The sequence below is a fragment of the Sebastes fasciatus genome, chromosome 9 (assembly GCF_043250625.1).
Source record: "Sebastes fasciatus isolate fSebFas1 chromosome 9, fSebFas1.pri, whole genome shotgun sequence".
NCBI classification, from domain to species: domain Eukaryota; kingdom Metazoa; phylum Chordata; class Actinopteri; order Perciformes; family Sebastidae; genus Sebastes; species Sebastes fasciatus.
Genome location: NC_133803.1, coordinates 6,152,496 through 6,167,917, shown reverse-complemented (window position 1 = coordinate 6,167,917; position 15,422 = coordinate 6,152,496). Strand labels below are relative to the sequence as shown.

Below are 15,422 nucleotides of genomic sequence, written 5' to 3'. Positions count from 1 at the left end.
ATCTGGCGTCTTTTAATAACTTTTGGAGCTAGTGCTAGCTACTTTCATTGGGAAAGAGTTGGCATCACTGCACAGGAGACACTGCATTTTGGTATTCCACGGCTTCGTGCCGTAAATGGAGCCTTCATTTTACCCGGGAGATCGTACCCGCTGGCAGACAGAGCTGCAGAGGGAAAGTGAGGCTGATCTAAACGCTGATGGTGCCATTATTCTATAACCATTACATTGTGCACTAACATTTATTTCATAATGATAAGTTGAAGCAAAAAACTAGTCCATTGTCACTTTAATCATGGAAAAGAAGATGAAAACAAACTGAAGTGGTACATCCTCCTGGTTATGTCATGGCACCATAACTGAAGGCTGCTCTGGTACTTTTGCCTTTTCAAATGTGTTTGAGTACATTATTTTGTTAAAGTGTACTGAAATGAAGGTAGAATTGAAGAATGTACTTAAAAGATCCTTTAAAATTACAGCTTCTCTTTCCATGTGCACCCTGCAGGTTCTGCTCTCCCTGCGTCTCCTGCTGATGATGAAACCTCACGTCTTGTCCCGGGTCAGCCGGGAGGTGGCCTTCGGCCTTCACGAGCTGCTGAAGACTAACGCGGCCAACATCCACTGCACAAACGACTGGTTCACACTCTTCTCGTTGCTGGAGTGCATCGGAGCCGGAGTGAAACCTCCTGCCTCTTTCCAGCTCACCTCCACCACTACTGACAACGACACAGGTTCAGTATTTTTCTCCACATCATCACTGACCCAACCTCCATTACACATAGTTTATAGACAAGATAATAAAATCCACGAAAAATTGAACTGAACAGCTGAATAGATAAGGTAGGAAAATCCATATGATGGTGTTTGGTGTTAACCCTCTGAGACCCGCAATCCAGAGTGACTTTACTGTCTTTCAGAGGCTCTAGCAGGTTCAGTTTTAGGGGCTAGAGTGAAACTAGAAACCCTAAGGAATCCATTTTTACCAACCATGTCATACCAACTTGTCGGCAAAGAGGCTAAATAATGCTCTAAAGTTGGGCTAAATTTTAGCGAGGTAGTCCCTTGACCTCTGACCTCAAGATATATGAAGGAAAATGGGTTATATGGGTACCCACGAGTCTCCCCTTTACAGACATGCCCACTTTATGATAATCACATACAGTTTTGGTAAAAATAACATGCAGTATAAATATGTTATTTCTGCCTATTCTAAAATGGTGTACCTGAATATTTCTGCATACTGGGGTCCCTAAACAGTCTTGGAATTACATAAATTGGGTATCACTGTAAAGCTGAGACTCTTGTGGATCCAATGAGCCCAACTGTATTCATGTGTAATGATGTTAGTCCTCATAGGAGACATTTCATTGTAGTGAGACCATTTTTTTAAACTTGACCTCACTGTATAAAATGACCTGTGGTGACCTCTAGGATAATCAGAGCCTCATGACACTTTACAGCCACAAACTAGAGACCTAGAGCGTTCAGAGGATGGATGGCTTTCCTAGCTAGATTGACAATAAGGGGGTTTTTGAGCAGTGTACACAACAGAAGCGCTCGCAATCCAATCGCAGAAAAATGCAATTCTTGCAGAAATCTCCAAATGGCAAAAGTTTTTGACACCAAATCACAGCATGGCTTTTTCTATGGTGTTCCTCAAGGTCTTGGTGTCTTAATGTGATATTTTGGAGGGATTATTGATCATTTGTATTAATTCTCAATAGATAAAAAATTATTAAATTTAGCACCAAATCTGTGTAACAAATGGTATCAACCAAAAACATTGCTGCAACAACTCCTGAGACATCATAGAGCATGGGGATGACCATCACAAACTCATATCATCATGGTCTAAGCCCTTAAACACTTTCACAATTTATTTTAAATAATTAATTAGTTCATGTTTATTTCTGATTTATGACGAGAAGAGCTTGACACACAGTGCTGATCTGCATCTCAAATTAATGTTCAGGTTCTCAGCTTTCAGATGATGTACACCACTTCTATGTGACATCTACTGTTGACCTGCTATCTCCCCCTAAAGACCCCCTGTACCCCCCCCCTAAAAAAAGACAAAAATGGGTCTCAGAGGGTTAACGAGTTCCTGATATTGAAATGTGGAAATTGTAACTTTCAAGTTTGCGGTCCTTACTGTTCCTCACAAGTTTGTAAATGCAATGCTGTTAATATTTTACAAGGTTTGACTTTTTTTTGCATTCACACATTTCCTTTGGACTGTTTGAGTTTGAGATAGTCGAACCTCAGATCGAAGAGGAACAATGCGGATTCCGTCCTGGCCGTGGAACAACGGACCAGCTTTTCACTCTCGCAAGGATCCTGGAGGGGGCCTGGGAGTATGCCCATCCAGTCTACATGTGTTTTGTGGACTTGGAGAAGGCATATGACCGGGTCCCCCGGGAGATACTGTGGGGGGTGCTGCGGGAGTATGGGGTGAGGGGGGCACTTCTCAGGGCCATCCAATCCCTGTACGCCCAAAGCGAGAGCTGTGTTCGGATCCTCGGCAATAAGTCGGACTCGTTTCCGGTGGGGGTTGGCCTCCGCCAGGGCTGCGCTTTGTCACCAATCCTGTTCGTGATATTCATGGACAGGATATCGAGGCGTAGTCGGGTGGAGGAGGGTTTGCAGATCGGTGTGCTGAGGATCTCATCGCTGCTTTTTGCAGATGATGTGGTCCTGTTGGCATCATCGGTCTGCGACCTCCAGCACTCACTGGATCGGTTCGCAGCCGAGTGTGACGCAGTCGGGATGAGAATCAGCACCTCTAAATCTGAGGCCATGGTTCTCAGCTGGAAACCGGTGGTTTGCCTACTCCGGGTAGGGAATGAGTCCTTACCCCAAGTGAAGGAGTTTAAGTATCTCGGGGTCTTGTTCGCGAGTGAGGGGACGATGGAACGTGAGATTGGTCGGAGAATCGGAGCAGCAGGGGCGGTATTGCATTCGCTTTACCGCACCGTTGTGACGAAAAGAGAGCTGAGCCGGAAGGCAAAGCTCTCGATCTACCGTTCAATCTTCGTTCCTACTCTCACCTATGGTCATGAGGGTTGGGTCATGACCGAAAGAACGAGGTCGCGGGTGCAAGCGGCCGAAATGGGTTTCCTCAGGAGGGTGGCTGGCGTCTCCCTTAGAGATAGGGTAAGAAGCTCAGTCATCCGTGAGGGACTCGGAGTAGAGTCCTTGCTCCTTTGCGTCGAAAGGAGCCAGTTGAGGTGGTTCGGGCATCTAGCACGGATGCCTCCTGGGCGCCTCCCTTGGGAGGTGTTCCAGGCACGACCAGCTGGGAGGAGACCACGGGGAAGACCCAGGACTAGATGGAGAGATTATATCTCTACTCTGGCCTGGGAACGCCTCGGGATCCCCCAGTCAGAGCTGGTTAATGTGGCCCGGGAAAGGGAAGTTTGGGGTCCCCTGCTGGAGCTGTTGCCCCCGCGACCCGATCCCGGATAAGCGGTTGAAGATGGATGGATGGATGTTTGAGTTCAAGCAGTTCAAAGCAAGATGCCGCCATATGTATGCAGAAGGCTCATCAGTTTAGTTTTTTATGGATTTAAAAAAAAAAAAAATACCTTTTTAAATTGTGAAATTAGCAGATTGCTTTAAAGTTGTGGTTTTTGAACACAGAAAAAAGCTGTTGATTATTCACCAAACAAAAAGTCGTAGTATTTTTTAAAACCGATTTTAATTGTTGTCTTATGTCAAGCAGTCCAAAAAAAAGAATCTATTTTGTGTGCTTTGTGTCTCCAGGAGCCCAGTCGGACAGCGAGCTGCCATCTCATCACGTTAGTGAAGTGAGTTTAGACCGCGGCTACACGTCTGACTCGGGGATCTACACTGAGCACAGCAAGACCAGGATCACTCGCTCCGCAACAGATGTGGACGTAACAAGCAGTGGATGGCTCGTGGTCAGCGCACACACACACACACACACACACACACACACACACACACACACACACACACACACACACACACGCACAGATTACCAGTACAATGAGCAGCGAGACAAACTATATATTGTACATGGACTGTCACATCAATAAAGTGTTTCTGATTCTGATATCACTTATTAAAGAGCGTTTAACAAGGCTGTTCTTTGTAAAACAGCGCCCCCGCTGGCACATTAGTAACAGTTGAGGCGGAGAGTGATACTGCAGCACAGAAGACAACGAGAGGCTTCCGAACAAAAACCCACAAAACGATAATAAATTCAGATGAAGTTAACAGTACACTACAGTCAAGTGTTCAGGATCATATATTCTAACATGAAAAATAATTGTTATCTGTGTAGTTGTTTGATCAAATTCTGAAGCATATTTGTATTCCTGTGATTTATACTTTTTTTCCAGGTTGGGAAAGATGACCTTGAGACGAGTAAGATCCCTCCAGTGAACTCTAAAGCTCAGCTGAATCACCCGCTGGTCAACCAGTACAGCCTGACACTGGGTCAGGACCTGGGCCAGCACGACACCAAGTCTCTCATCAAGTGTGTGGAATCGCTGTCGTTCATTGTCCGCGATGCCGCCCACGTCACCCCCGACAACTTCGAGCTGTGTGTCAGAGCTATACGAGTGTTTGTGGAGGCCAGCCTCAACGGAGGTGAGACATTAAAAGACATTTTTTAATTTCATATTTAAAAGACTAGATTTACTGAAGTTCTTGAGGGACTAACATATTGAGAAAAAAGATGACATCAAACTACCCAACGATACGAATAGCTTTCTGGCAGCTCTATGTTGACTATTCCAAACCGTCTACTACATACTACTGACGAACGCAGTATACAGTTCATACTGCGTTCCTCAGTAGTATGCAGTATGAAACAATTAAAGCAAAATATTTTGCAGTATGATAGACCAGACTTTAGCCTTTAAACCAGCTCTTAAAGCACTGGAGAAAAAAAAAAAAAACTCGTACCACTATTACAATATTATCGAAAAATAAAACTTAGATTTTTTTTTATTGTGACCAATGTTTCCTTTATAAGATACTGCAGGTTTAGCTCCACCATCCCTGTTTTTTCAGTTACTGCACCCTACAGTGGACTGATCTCCCTCCAGATATTAGAGTAATGTTAAAAAGGGTCATGTTGTCTCAGCAGGAATCTCTCTGCCCCGTCAGAGGAGGCTCTTTACCTCTCCTCTTCCCTCTCCTCTCTGCTGCTCTGTAGCCGGTCTGTGAGCGTCACTGGCCAGCTGGCAAGCAAGCTACGGCCGCCGGCGATTGTGGAGCTTTTCAACTCCAAAAAGACAGATAATCACAGGTTCCTGTTAATTTATAACAGACATTTGTGTTGTGATATTTAAACAAACTATCCATCAACAAGGAAATAAAAGCCCCTCGTCTACAGACCGGTCTCTCTAGAGAGCTCCAGCCAGCTCATAGCGATCTCTGAGTGTGACCGCCCGGCTGGCAAGGTGGGGACCCCGGCAGGCGCTAGCTAGCTGTGACGGCAGTTTGTGGAGCTTCTAAACCCCGAAAACGTTGGAGAAAATGTTCGATTCGGCATCTAATATTGTAAAACTGCCAATATTCTAAATCTACACAGTTGATTTCTTGCCCCAAAAAAAGTGAATTTAGTGATGAAATAGCTACCAAAAATGTAAAAAAAACGAGCCGTTTTTGGCTGCTGTTGTTGTAACCGTAGCCTGTAGCAGTCCAGCGCTTTGCATTGTGGGATACAGTAGGCGAGGTAGACTGGTCCGATGCATACTGGAGATTTTTTTTTCCGAATCAGTACGGCATCTGGGTATTTTTGGCATACTGGAGATTGATGACTGATGACGCGACGTACATGAGACCTGCCTTGGCGGAGGTCTGCGCTCTCCCAGCGCACTTCTAGTTTTAGTTTATTTTGCCACTTCTGTATGAACTTATCCTTCAATCTCTATTCAACAGTCACTTACTTTCTCTCCAGGTTTACTGGCTCACACGTGCTATACATGTGTAGCTGGTATTGAGACGAGGTATTTAACTGTGCTGACTATATTTGCCATGGTTTGACCTAGTTATTCCAGGCCATACAGCTGTTTGAGAAAGACTGTTCTATGAATCAAATATTCTAGCAACATGTAGAAACTTTAGATTCAAACTACAGTCATGTAATACCTACTCGCCCTGTAGACTCCACGATAACCGATAGACTCCAGAGATGTACGAGTTGAAAATGGTACAGTCTGACAGGTTTAAAGAAGCAACCCTGAGCCTTTTCAGTCTGCCACTCAGTGTCCTGCCGCCCTACATTCTTCTTCCTCTCTCCGCCCCTTTAACCTCCTCGTCATCTGCCCCTACAACCTCTTCCTCCCTTTCTTTCCATTCATCCCTCCTTGTGCTGTTTGTGATCTACAGTATGACAGGGATTAAGGTTGAGAAATGGCAGTGGTGCACTTGTGCTTTGGACTAGCTGATGGCCCTATTCATTTCCTCCTAGCGCTCCGGGCCATTGGATACATGCTGTCAACAAGAGCTTTACACAGACGAACAAAAGCGATGGGTCGATCAAAGCACTGAGCTGAGGCGTTAATCTGTGTGAGATACTAATAGAAAGTGCAAAACCTGCTATTACTCCATTGAGCTTGTGTGTGTGTGTTTTTATCTTTTTGTTAAAGGTGGTTTCAAGATAAATGGAAAAAAGTTTTGGAAATGGCCCACAGCTCCGTGGTTGTTTTGAGGATCAGGCCATCGTGGGTGTGATGAGTTCATGACAAGCTCTTTTTTTTTGCCCTGATAATGGACCATACCACGTAGCACAGGGGTGTGACCAACGGCTGCAGTGTAAAAGTCTAATACACAGTCAGATTCCACCACTTCATCGTTCATTAAGGAACACCGAATAAAACTTTATTGTGTTATTGACACCTTTCCTCGCTCTGACTCAGGCTCTTTAAGATAAATGTGTCCACATATACAGAGACTGGATTAAAATGGAGTCTGCCTCTTATCTACCTGTTGCCATGGTGAATCGTGGTGTCAGAGCTTCGATGGATTTTTATGTTCAGGTTCAACCGAGTCAGAGTTGATTGAACTGACTCTGATCAGCTGTTCAGAGTTCCCCCCCCTCAGGATTAGTCAACTCAGAGTACAGGTTCAGGCTCAGACTTTGTTAAACCTGCTTTCTGGTGCTTTCCCTCCCCAATCAACAGACCTCAGTTAAACATCTTTGGGAACACTTCAGAAATCAGAAAAGATTAAACTTATGTAAACATCAGAAGAGACACAAGGAGTTCTATTAAATGTAGATTCTCAAATTCTGATCTTGTCTTCTGATCTTGAACAGTCGATACCGTAGTTCTGGCATCACTGGACATTCAAGGGGTCAGCCCAAACCCCCTCGAGTGGGCAAGGAGAAAAAAATCAAGACGAGCTCTGCCTCTAGTTTTAGATCCTAAATATGATAACAGTTTTTCTTTTTTTTAATAATTTGCTTCCTCAGGTTTCCGCAACCACGACAAGAAGAAGAGCCACAAGTACGACTCCTCCAAGTCCCGGATGAGGAAGAAGGCAGGGGGAAGGGACAAGGAGGGCGGAGGCGGCACGAGGCGAGGTGGCAGCCGGCCGTCTAGCCAGCGTCCATCGCGTTCCCACAGTGACGAGGAGGAGGACGAGGGCGTCCCCGCCAGCTACCACACGGTGTCATTACAGGTTAGTCAGGACGTAAGTACAACGGTGCTCTTTACCCCTCTACCCTTACATTGATTTGAGCCCAGTTTAACCCACTAATGATTCTTATTCAGAGCATTTAAGTCACATCTAAGAGGATTCATGTAAAGTCACGTCCCCTCTCCTCCCTGTCTGTTCACCGCTTTAGGTGATTGTGGCATCAAGATGTTTTTGGGAAACCATGACTTTGGCTCCCAAATGGACATTTAGGACAGGAGTAAATTTATATGATGACTAAATTTCAAAATGTTGCACAGTGAAGCTTTCCTCACAGCTGTCATGTCAGTATTGGAGCAGAACATTACACCCGCCCTGATAGTATCCCACTTGTCCTCTGTTTCTGGTGCGCTGTTGGCTTGGGTGGGAATGTAAGGTTAAAGGGGACATATCAGGCTCATTTCACTCCAGAGACCCGGATGCATGTGAACAAGCACTGAGAAAGAGTTTTTCATGATATGTCCCCTTTAAAGGATAATATGCCGTTATTATTATTATTATTATTATCCAGAGTTTATGACTGTTTTAAAAAAAAAAAAGAAGTTATTAATCACTTTCCTAAAAGTCTGCATAATAATGAGCCTCAGTCCTTATTAGACATTTTACCAACAATAAAGCGTGATCTGGAATTCTGCATCTTTTTACAATTGGATTCATATAGTTTGCAAACTGAATTGATTTGGATGGAATACCTCAGAGGAGTCAAAAGTTAAAACTACATCATTTAATGTCTATAATATACAGTATTGATACCGATTGTGTCAAATTAGTGGGGCAGCTAAGCTGAAATATTCATAACAATTGTGCGTTTCGCAATACAATTTTTGTCATGTTAAAACTTTTAAAAGCAACCAAATTGGCAGTGCCCCGATATCTATACCATTTCATAACATATAAACCTCCATCTGTGCCAAATGTGTTGCTTTTATCACAAAATACACTGTTGTTGTGCTCAACTGCCCCGCTACATAGTTTAAAGAGACAGATGTATGAAGGACTTTGACTCCATGAGTGTTAAACCTCAAAATGACCATACTCACTATTCACTTGGCTTTACTCGACTGTGTCACCACCCCACTCTTCTACCCTACATCCTGTTATTGTTAACACTGGTGTTGGTGTGTGTGTGTGACTGTGCAGCTGTTGGACCTGATGCACACGCTGCACACGCGGGCTGCCAGCATCTACAGCTCCTGGGCAGAGGAGCAGCGCCATCTGGAGGCCGCAGGGAGGAAAATCGAGGCCGACTCCCAGACTCTATGGACCAGCTGCTGGTGCCCGCTGCTGCAAGGTAGGCCTTCTAGGTCCCAATATACAGGAGATGGACACTCTAATGCAGTCCTGGAAATAGTACTTTAAAGGGTGACTTCTGTATTTTTCAACCTGGTCTCCCATCATCCAGTGTTGAGGGAGAACGTTGCAGCCGTCAGATGCTAAACAGGCTGTAATGTAATCGTTTGGGGCCGGTTGAATATGCAGGCTTCAGGTCAGTTTGAAACTTCACTACAGCTCATGTGTGTTATATATATCGTTGCCAACTCCAGGCATTGCTTGGCTGTGCTGTGATGCCAGACGACAGGTTCGCATGCAGGCCCTCACCTACCTCCAGAGGGCGCTGCTGGTCCACGATCTGCAGACACTCGATGCAACCGAGTGGGAGTCCTGCTTCAACAAGGTGAGAAAGGAGAGGAGAAGCTACGTGTCTGCGCTCACTATCAAATCCTCTATCAGGGGCCAGATGATGTTGGCTATTATAAACTAAATCAACGTGTGTTTGTGTGTTTGTGTGTTTGTAGGTGCTTTTCCCCCTGCTGACTAAGCTGCTTGACAACATCAGCCCGGCAGATGTGGGCGGTATGGAGGAGACCAGAATGAGAGCCTGCACACTCCTTTCAAAGGTTCAAAGCAACACACACACTAACAACAAGCAGCAACATGATTTGGATGTCTTTCACAGATTTGACCACAGACACATGAAACATCTACATTTGCTTTACTAAACACCCTCTTTCTCATACTGTAGCTCTGTGCAGGGGAGTTCTTGTGTTTTGTTTTTCCGTATAGAGTTGTTTTATTGAAAGATGCACAATTTACAGTGCAATATGTAAGATGAAGAAACATTTCCATTTGAGCATGAGAACATAGATTTAAAAGACCGGAGAGGAGAAATGCACAAACGTGTACAGATACACGCAAATGTGTAAAAACAAAAACATGACTATGATACATCAACCTAAATATATGTGTAATAGGTGATAATGGTGTATATATAACACATTACTAATACAGTAATAAACCTAGCCTACAGAGTGCTACAGGAATGAGTCCTAAAACCCAGAAATTAGTTTGCATTGTTGTACTTATGGTTCAGGTTCAAGTCGATGGGGTTTTTAGTTTATAGCCTAACGTTAGCTTTTACTTCTAGTGAATGTATTTACGCCTCAAAAATCATAAAGTGGTGTTCATTTGTGACGATTATCTTGCCGGCCGTCGCTCTCATCTCTGTGGTCAAACGGGCCGACGCTACGACTGTAGAGCACCCATATACTGACATTTATGTTAAATGCATTCAAACGGCCCCGATGGAGCTGACCATGGATGGATAAAGAGAACGGAGCTGACGGGAGAGCTAGAGACGTTAGAGGAAGTATACAAGTACGATTTTCAAAATAAGGTGTTAACAAAGGGAACTGTATATACAAAATAAAACATATATGGAAATAAGATTGATGGATTGTATTCAGCAGAATTACATGTCCCTTTATACATTTAAAAGAAAATACCATTAATTTGTGAGGGAGCCTGACAACGACTGATATATTTGACTTCAGGACATCTCTGACTACATACATGCTGAAAATCAAACATTTTTACTGGATTAATTTAGATATTTTCCAAAGTAAAAGTCCCTAGAAGTGCACGATTTAACTTTTCCCCGTGGTCGAGTGTTAAAAAAGTTAACAAAAATCGCAATGAATCATAATATCGAAATCGCAGTACTTAAAAATCCCAATACATATCGAATCAGCACCCAAGTATTGTGATAGTATGAAATCGGGAGATAGGTGTATCATCCAGCCCTGATATACAGTATATATATATATATATAAGTTATTAAGCTGGAAAGTAGCTGTTAAAAATCAAAAGAACATTTACATCGGGACAATAGCTTTTAAGAACACTAGTTAATACTAGTTAATATTCTGATAGTATACATCATTTGATAAACTGGACATGTTTTAAGTGTGACCTTGCACTGCATGCTGTCCTTGTTCCTTGTACTGCAATATGCATATGAATATACATAACCATAAAGCAGCTGTTTACCTGGCTGAACTGAGCTCATCATCTTCATCATGTGTGATTGTCTTCCACGTGTCCAGGTTTTCCTCCAACACCTGTCCCCTCTGCTGTCCCTGCCGACCTTCGCCGCCCTCTGGCTCACCATTCTGGATTTCATGGACAAGTACATGCACGCAGGATCCAGTGACTTACTGGTGAGGATGTAGTGATAATACCAACATAGAGCTAAAGCTAACTGATATATATCAGACTGACAGCTGATTGCCTTTATTCACTGTGGTTATATATGAGTCAGTCTTCCTTCTCCATCTCTGATGTGATGCAGTTTTGTACACCACTTCTGTGTGACATCTACTGTTGACCTGCTCTCCCCCCCTAAAAAAGACAAAAATGGGTCTACAGTGGGTTTCTCTCCCGGCTGCAAACCCCCCCACCCCCCAGACTGCACACCCTAACTCTGCCGTGTCTCTGGCCTCGCTGATGTGCTGCTTTCTGCTCTTGTACGTGTAGTTGGAGGCGATCCCCGAGTCTCTGAAGAACATGCTGCTGGTGATGGACACGGCAGGGATCTTCCACAGTGCCGACTCCAGGACGGGATACTCGGACCTGTGGGAAATAACGTGGGAACGAATCGTCTGCTTCCTGCCTAACCTGAGGGAAGAGCTCTTCAAACAGACCGTCATACAAGGTACACAGCAGACACGCACACACGGAGGAATATCATGTTTCTTTTAGCTTTCACTCCATCGTACTTTACGTTCTAGACGACACGATGACGTGTGCATACTAGCTCGTCGTGGTACCAGGATCTCGACACCGCTGTTTCTCATGAATCATCTTCGTTTTTTAGAACCTCCAGCGGAGCCCGCGCAGCCGACGCCGTCGGCCGGCCGGCCGTCGTCCCCTCAGGTGTCTCCGCCTCCTGCTCAGCCGCCCTCCCCGGTCCCGGTTCCCCCCGCGGAGACACGGACCCCCAGCAGGCCAGAATCACCCCAGGAGCCCCAACCAGCCAGTGCCAACGGTAAAACACTGAATGTTTCCAGCACCGTCACGTCTTATGATGTGATCTTAGTTAGTCAGCGATTTGAGACAGTTTTAGTAGTTGTAGGTTAGTTTAAGAGAAGGTTCTATGAGTATACAGGAGCTTGTGTTCAAGTCTTCTCTTCTCTCCTCTGTGAATGTACAGTAGCTCGTGTTCAAGTCTTCTCATCTCTTCTCTCTGTCCTCTAGGATCAGACCGGTCATCTCCGGTCCCGATGTCCCCCATGCCGGTGCCGTTAACGACGTCCCCCTCCCAGGCCCCCTCGCCCTTGTCACAGTCCCCTCTCATCCTGCAGCCCCTCGCCTCCCCCCTGCAGGTGGGAGTCCCGCCCATGTCCCTGCCAATCATCCTGAACCCCGCCCTCATCGAGGCCTCGTCCCCCCTTCCGCTGCTTTCCGGTCCCAGACCTATGAGCCCCTCTGACGACGTCAAGTAAGAAGAGAACTCAAGCTCCCCTCCTCCACTCCCCCCCACTCTGACATCTGTCCAGATCACCATCACCACCACCACCACCCCCTTTAACCACTGGATCCAACAGACTTCAACTACAACTTCATGAGCTTGTCACCAAGTTTTTTAAATGATGTACGAGAAGACAAAATAGATGTGACACCAATTATACCACATTTTACTTAAAGGAGAAATCCCTCTAAACATGTGATCACATGTTCAAAAACACCAGACGGCTAAATGAATTCAGGTTGAGGTAAAGTTGGTTCGCCAAAAATGTAGCTGGGCTGTAGCTACCACTGAGAGGTCCACTGAGGTCCACTGAGGTCCACTGAGGTCCACTGAGGTCCACTGAGGTCCTGTCCTCACTGTTTTTAGGGAGATGTTGTGTGTTTTGGCAGCCTGGGGAGAGTTAATGTTTAACTACACACGGTGAGCATTTTATTGGCTGATTCTAGTATTTTTAAACTCAATGCGTTATATATGTATTTTAGATCAATACAATATAATTCATATTCTGATTCAGTTGTTCCCACACCACGGTTTCACTCTTGGGAGAGCAAAGCAGGTGTTAACTTGTGTTGAAATCTTATGAAAAGTTAATGTTAGTTTGTCTCTCAATACTCTCTGACTTCTCTACCCCCGTCTGTGGCTGTCAGGAAGAACTAATGGATTTGTTGGGACTATTTTTAGCGGCGGATTAAATCCACATTTGGTGCGTTTTGAGTAGGAGTTTGTTTGGTTCTGTTCATGAGATCTGTTTGTAGTAAGAAACATCTAAAACAGCACCAGCTTTTCACACAACCTCATGACTTCAGTGTTTCTGTTCCGGCCCGGATGTCATCACTTTTTCCTAAGAAACTGTTCTCACATGTGAGTGTGGGATTACTCCTCATATGATCACCATCAGGTTCATGTGTTTAGGAGAATCAGTTGTTTTCAGTCCCAAACACATTAACCTGATGTTGGACATGATTAAAAAATGTGGTATATCAGAACTGGGGTTTAGTCTCGAGTCTTCTCTTGAACTTGTTGGAAATCATTCAGAAGTTTTCAGTAGAAGAAGAAACACACCTTCCACCACCACCTTCCCCTGTTCCATAGATTTTTAACTTGATAAGACCGGGCTGACCTCATGGCGTCGCTGTGCTTCATATTAATCTCGAGATTTCAGGCAGGGACAGTAAATTATTTGGATTCTCGGTACTGCATGTTGTTGATTAAAATAGGAGCTTTCCAAGAGCTTTGACTTGATGTTCCAGAGGTCTTAACAGAGCTGTTATATCACACCGCAGAGGGATCAGTGTCTGAAAACTGTACAGAAAAAACAACTTTATTTATATACCAGTCAGTTTTTGTTTCAGAGAGGCCAAATTAGTTCTCCTGTTAACGGCCACAGACAGACAGACAGACACGCTGGACTGTTCTCTTTATTTCTTTTCAATTCTGCATGAGCTCTTCGCCCCCCCCCCCCCCCCCCCCCACCCCCCCAACAACAGAAAACAAGCTTTGATTTCGGGGGCACCTCATGAGTTCCTCTTCCACTCAACAAAAGAGAGAGACTGTGTGCACATGAAGCCTTCTCAGATCTGACCGGAGATGTCACGTCTACAACATTCCGAAAATGTAGATACTCGTGAGCTCGGTTCGCCGTACGGAGGAGAGTTAGAGATCCGAAATAGTAACTTTTATGGTTTATGATGAAGTCTAACAAATAGTAAAAAAGAGTTGAGTGTTGATGTCATTTTGATCATGTTTGTGTAGCGTGCTGCAAGCGGTCCACTCAGGAGCTCTTTATGTAACAACACTGGGTTTACTCATCATCTCACACGGAAATCTACGGAAGCTAATTATAATAATAATAATAATAGCAGCGACTTAACACCTTATTGTTAAATGTAATCATTGCTGAATAATCACCACTGCATTTATAGCTTTGGAATATTTTACTTTGAAAAGTAGCTATTTCTGTAGTTTTTTCAAAAAACTTGATTACAATTCAATAACCGTATTCATCTGCAGTGGGGGGCCGTTAAAAAGTCTACACAGCAGAGCATATCTAAATAGAGCCCAAAATACAATGACATTTTTTTTTAAAATACTAAAATGTATAATAACATTTTTCAAAGTAAAAGCTTGTAGTGCTATAAATTCAGTGCTAATTATAGATTCAGTTGTGGTTCTGAGGTTTTGAGCTGCTCCGGTTCGCTTCCACCTGTCGACATTCTTGCATGCTAATTCTGCCTTGTGTACGACGACATGAAGCCCGACACACTGATATAGACACTAATTCACAGTTTATTAATGCCAAATATGTGAGCTATAGAGTAAGAGGTGTAGATGCTTAACATCCACTCAGTGTGGCCCCTGAGATTGTCTCAGTGATGTGAAATGTTATTTATTGACGAGTCTGGGGGGGGGAGAAGAGATGAACTTTTCCACGTCAGAGCGGTTGGCGGTCGGGTAACACTACAGCCTTATGGAGCCACCAACACGAGACAGAATATTGTGAGCTGTGTTTATTTGTTGTATTTTGGGGGACTCTTTATCAGGAGCCGAGTCTTGCTTGAGAAGGAAATTACATGAATATAATGTGTATATATAAATGAAAGGTAATGTACTTTTTACTATGTAATAAATATAATGTAAAGAAAGTGCTCATTCTGATTTTTGTGTTGCTTCTTTTTTTTTTTTTTACACTGAAATAGACTGTATTCACAAATTATCTTTATCTTACCACATGACACGAAAAGCTCCCGCTAAGAGTTTCCTCCTTAAACCTTTTCAAAGCTTTTGCTTTTACTGAGGAAGCGAGAGAACAGATGGAGGGCATCATTTGCTCACTCTCTGCTGAATATTGTCAACTTGACCTCTGTGGTTAAACCTCTACTTAAAAAGACACTCCTTGACAGTTATCAACCAGTCTCAAACTACCAGAAAGAGAGATGTCTCGGCTACT

General features: G+C 44.1%; 1 protein-coding gene across 3 annotated transcripts in view; it reads left to right on the top strand.

The window, feature by feature from the left end:
- The window catches only part of gbf1 (golgi brefeldin A resistant guanine nucleotide exchange factor 1), a 109,242-nt gene extending 94,125 nt beyond the window's left edge, over nt 1-15,117 (top strand). For 2 of the 3 annotated variants that reach the window (XM_074645626.1, XM_074645627.1), the window contains exons 30-40: nt 503-728; nt 3,760-3,917; nt 4,362-4,611; nt 7,445-7,665; nt 8,809-8,959; nt 9,213-9,343; nt 9,465-9,566; nt 11,052-11,165; nt 11,482-11,659; nt 11,822-11,992; nt 12,202-15,117. In XM_074645626.1, coding sequence (XP_074501727.1) covers nt 503-728; nt 3,760-3,917; nt 4,362-4,611; nt 7,445-7,665; nt 8,809-8,959; nt 9,213-9,343; nt 9,465-9,566; nt 11,052-11,165; nt 11,482-11,659; nt 11,822-11,992; nt 12,202-12,449 — 1,950 coding nt within the window. In that variant the 3' untranslated portion in view covers nt 12,450-15,117. The remainder of the gene's footprint in view (nt 1-502; nt 729-3,759; nt 3,918-4,361; nt 4,612-7,444; nt 7,666-8,808; nt 8,960-9,212; nt 9,344-9,464; nt 9,567-11,051; nt 11,166-11,481; nt 11,660-11,821; nt 11,993-12,201) is intronic. The other variant, XM_074645628.1, reaches the window with a different exon arrangement.
- The last annotated feature ends 305 nt before the right edge of the window (nt 15,118-15,422 follow it).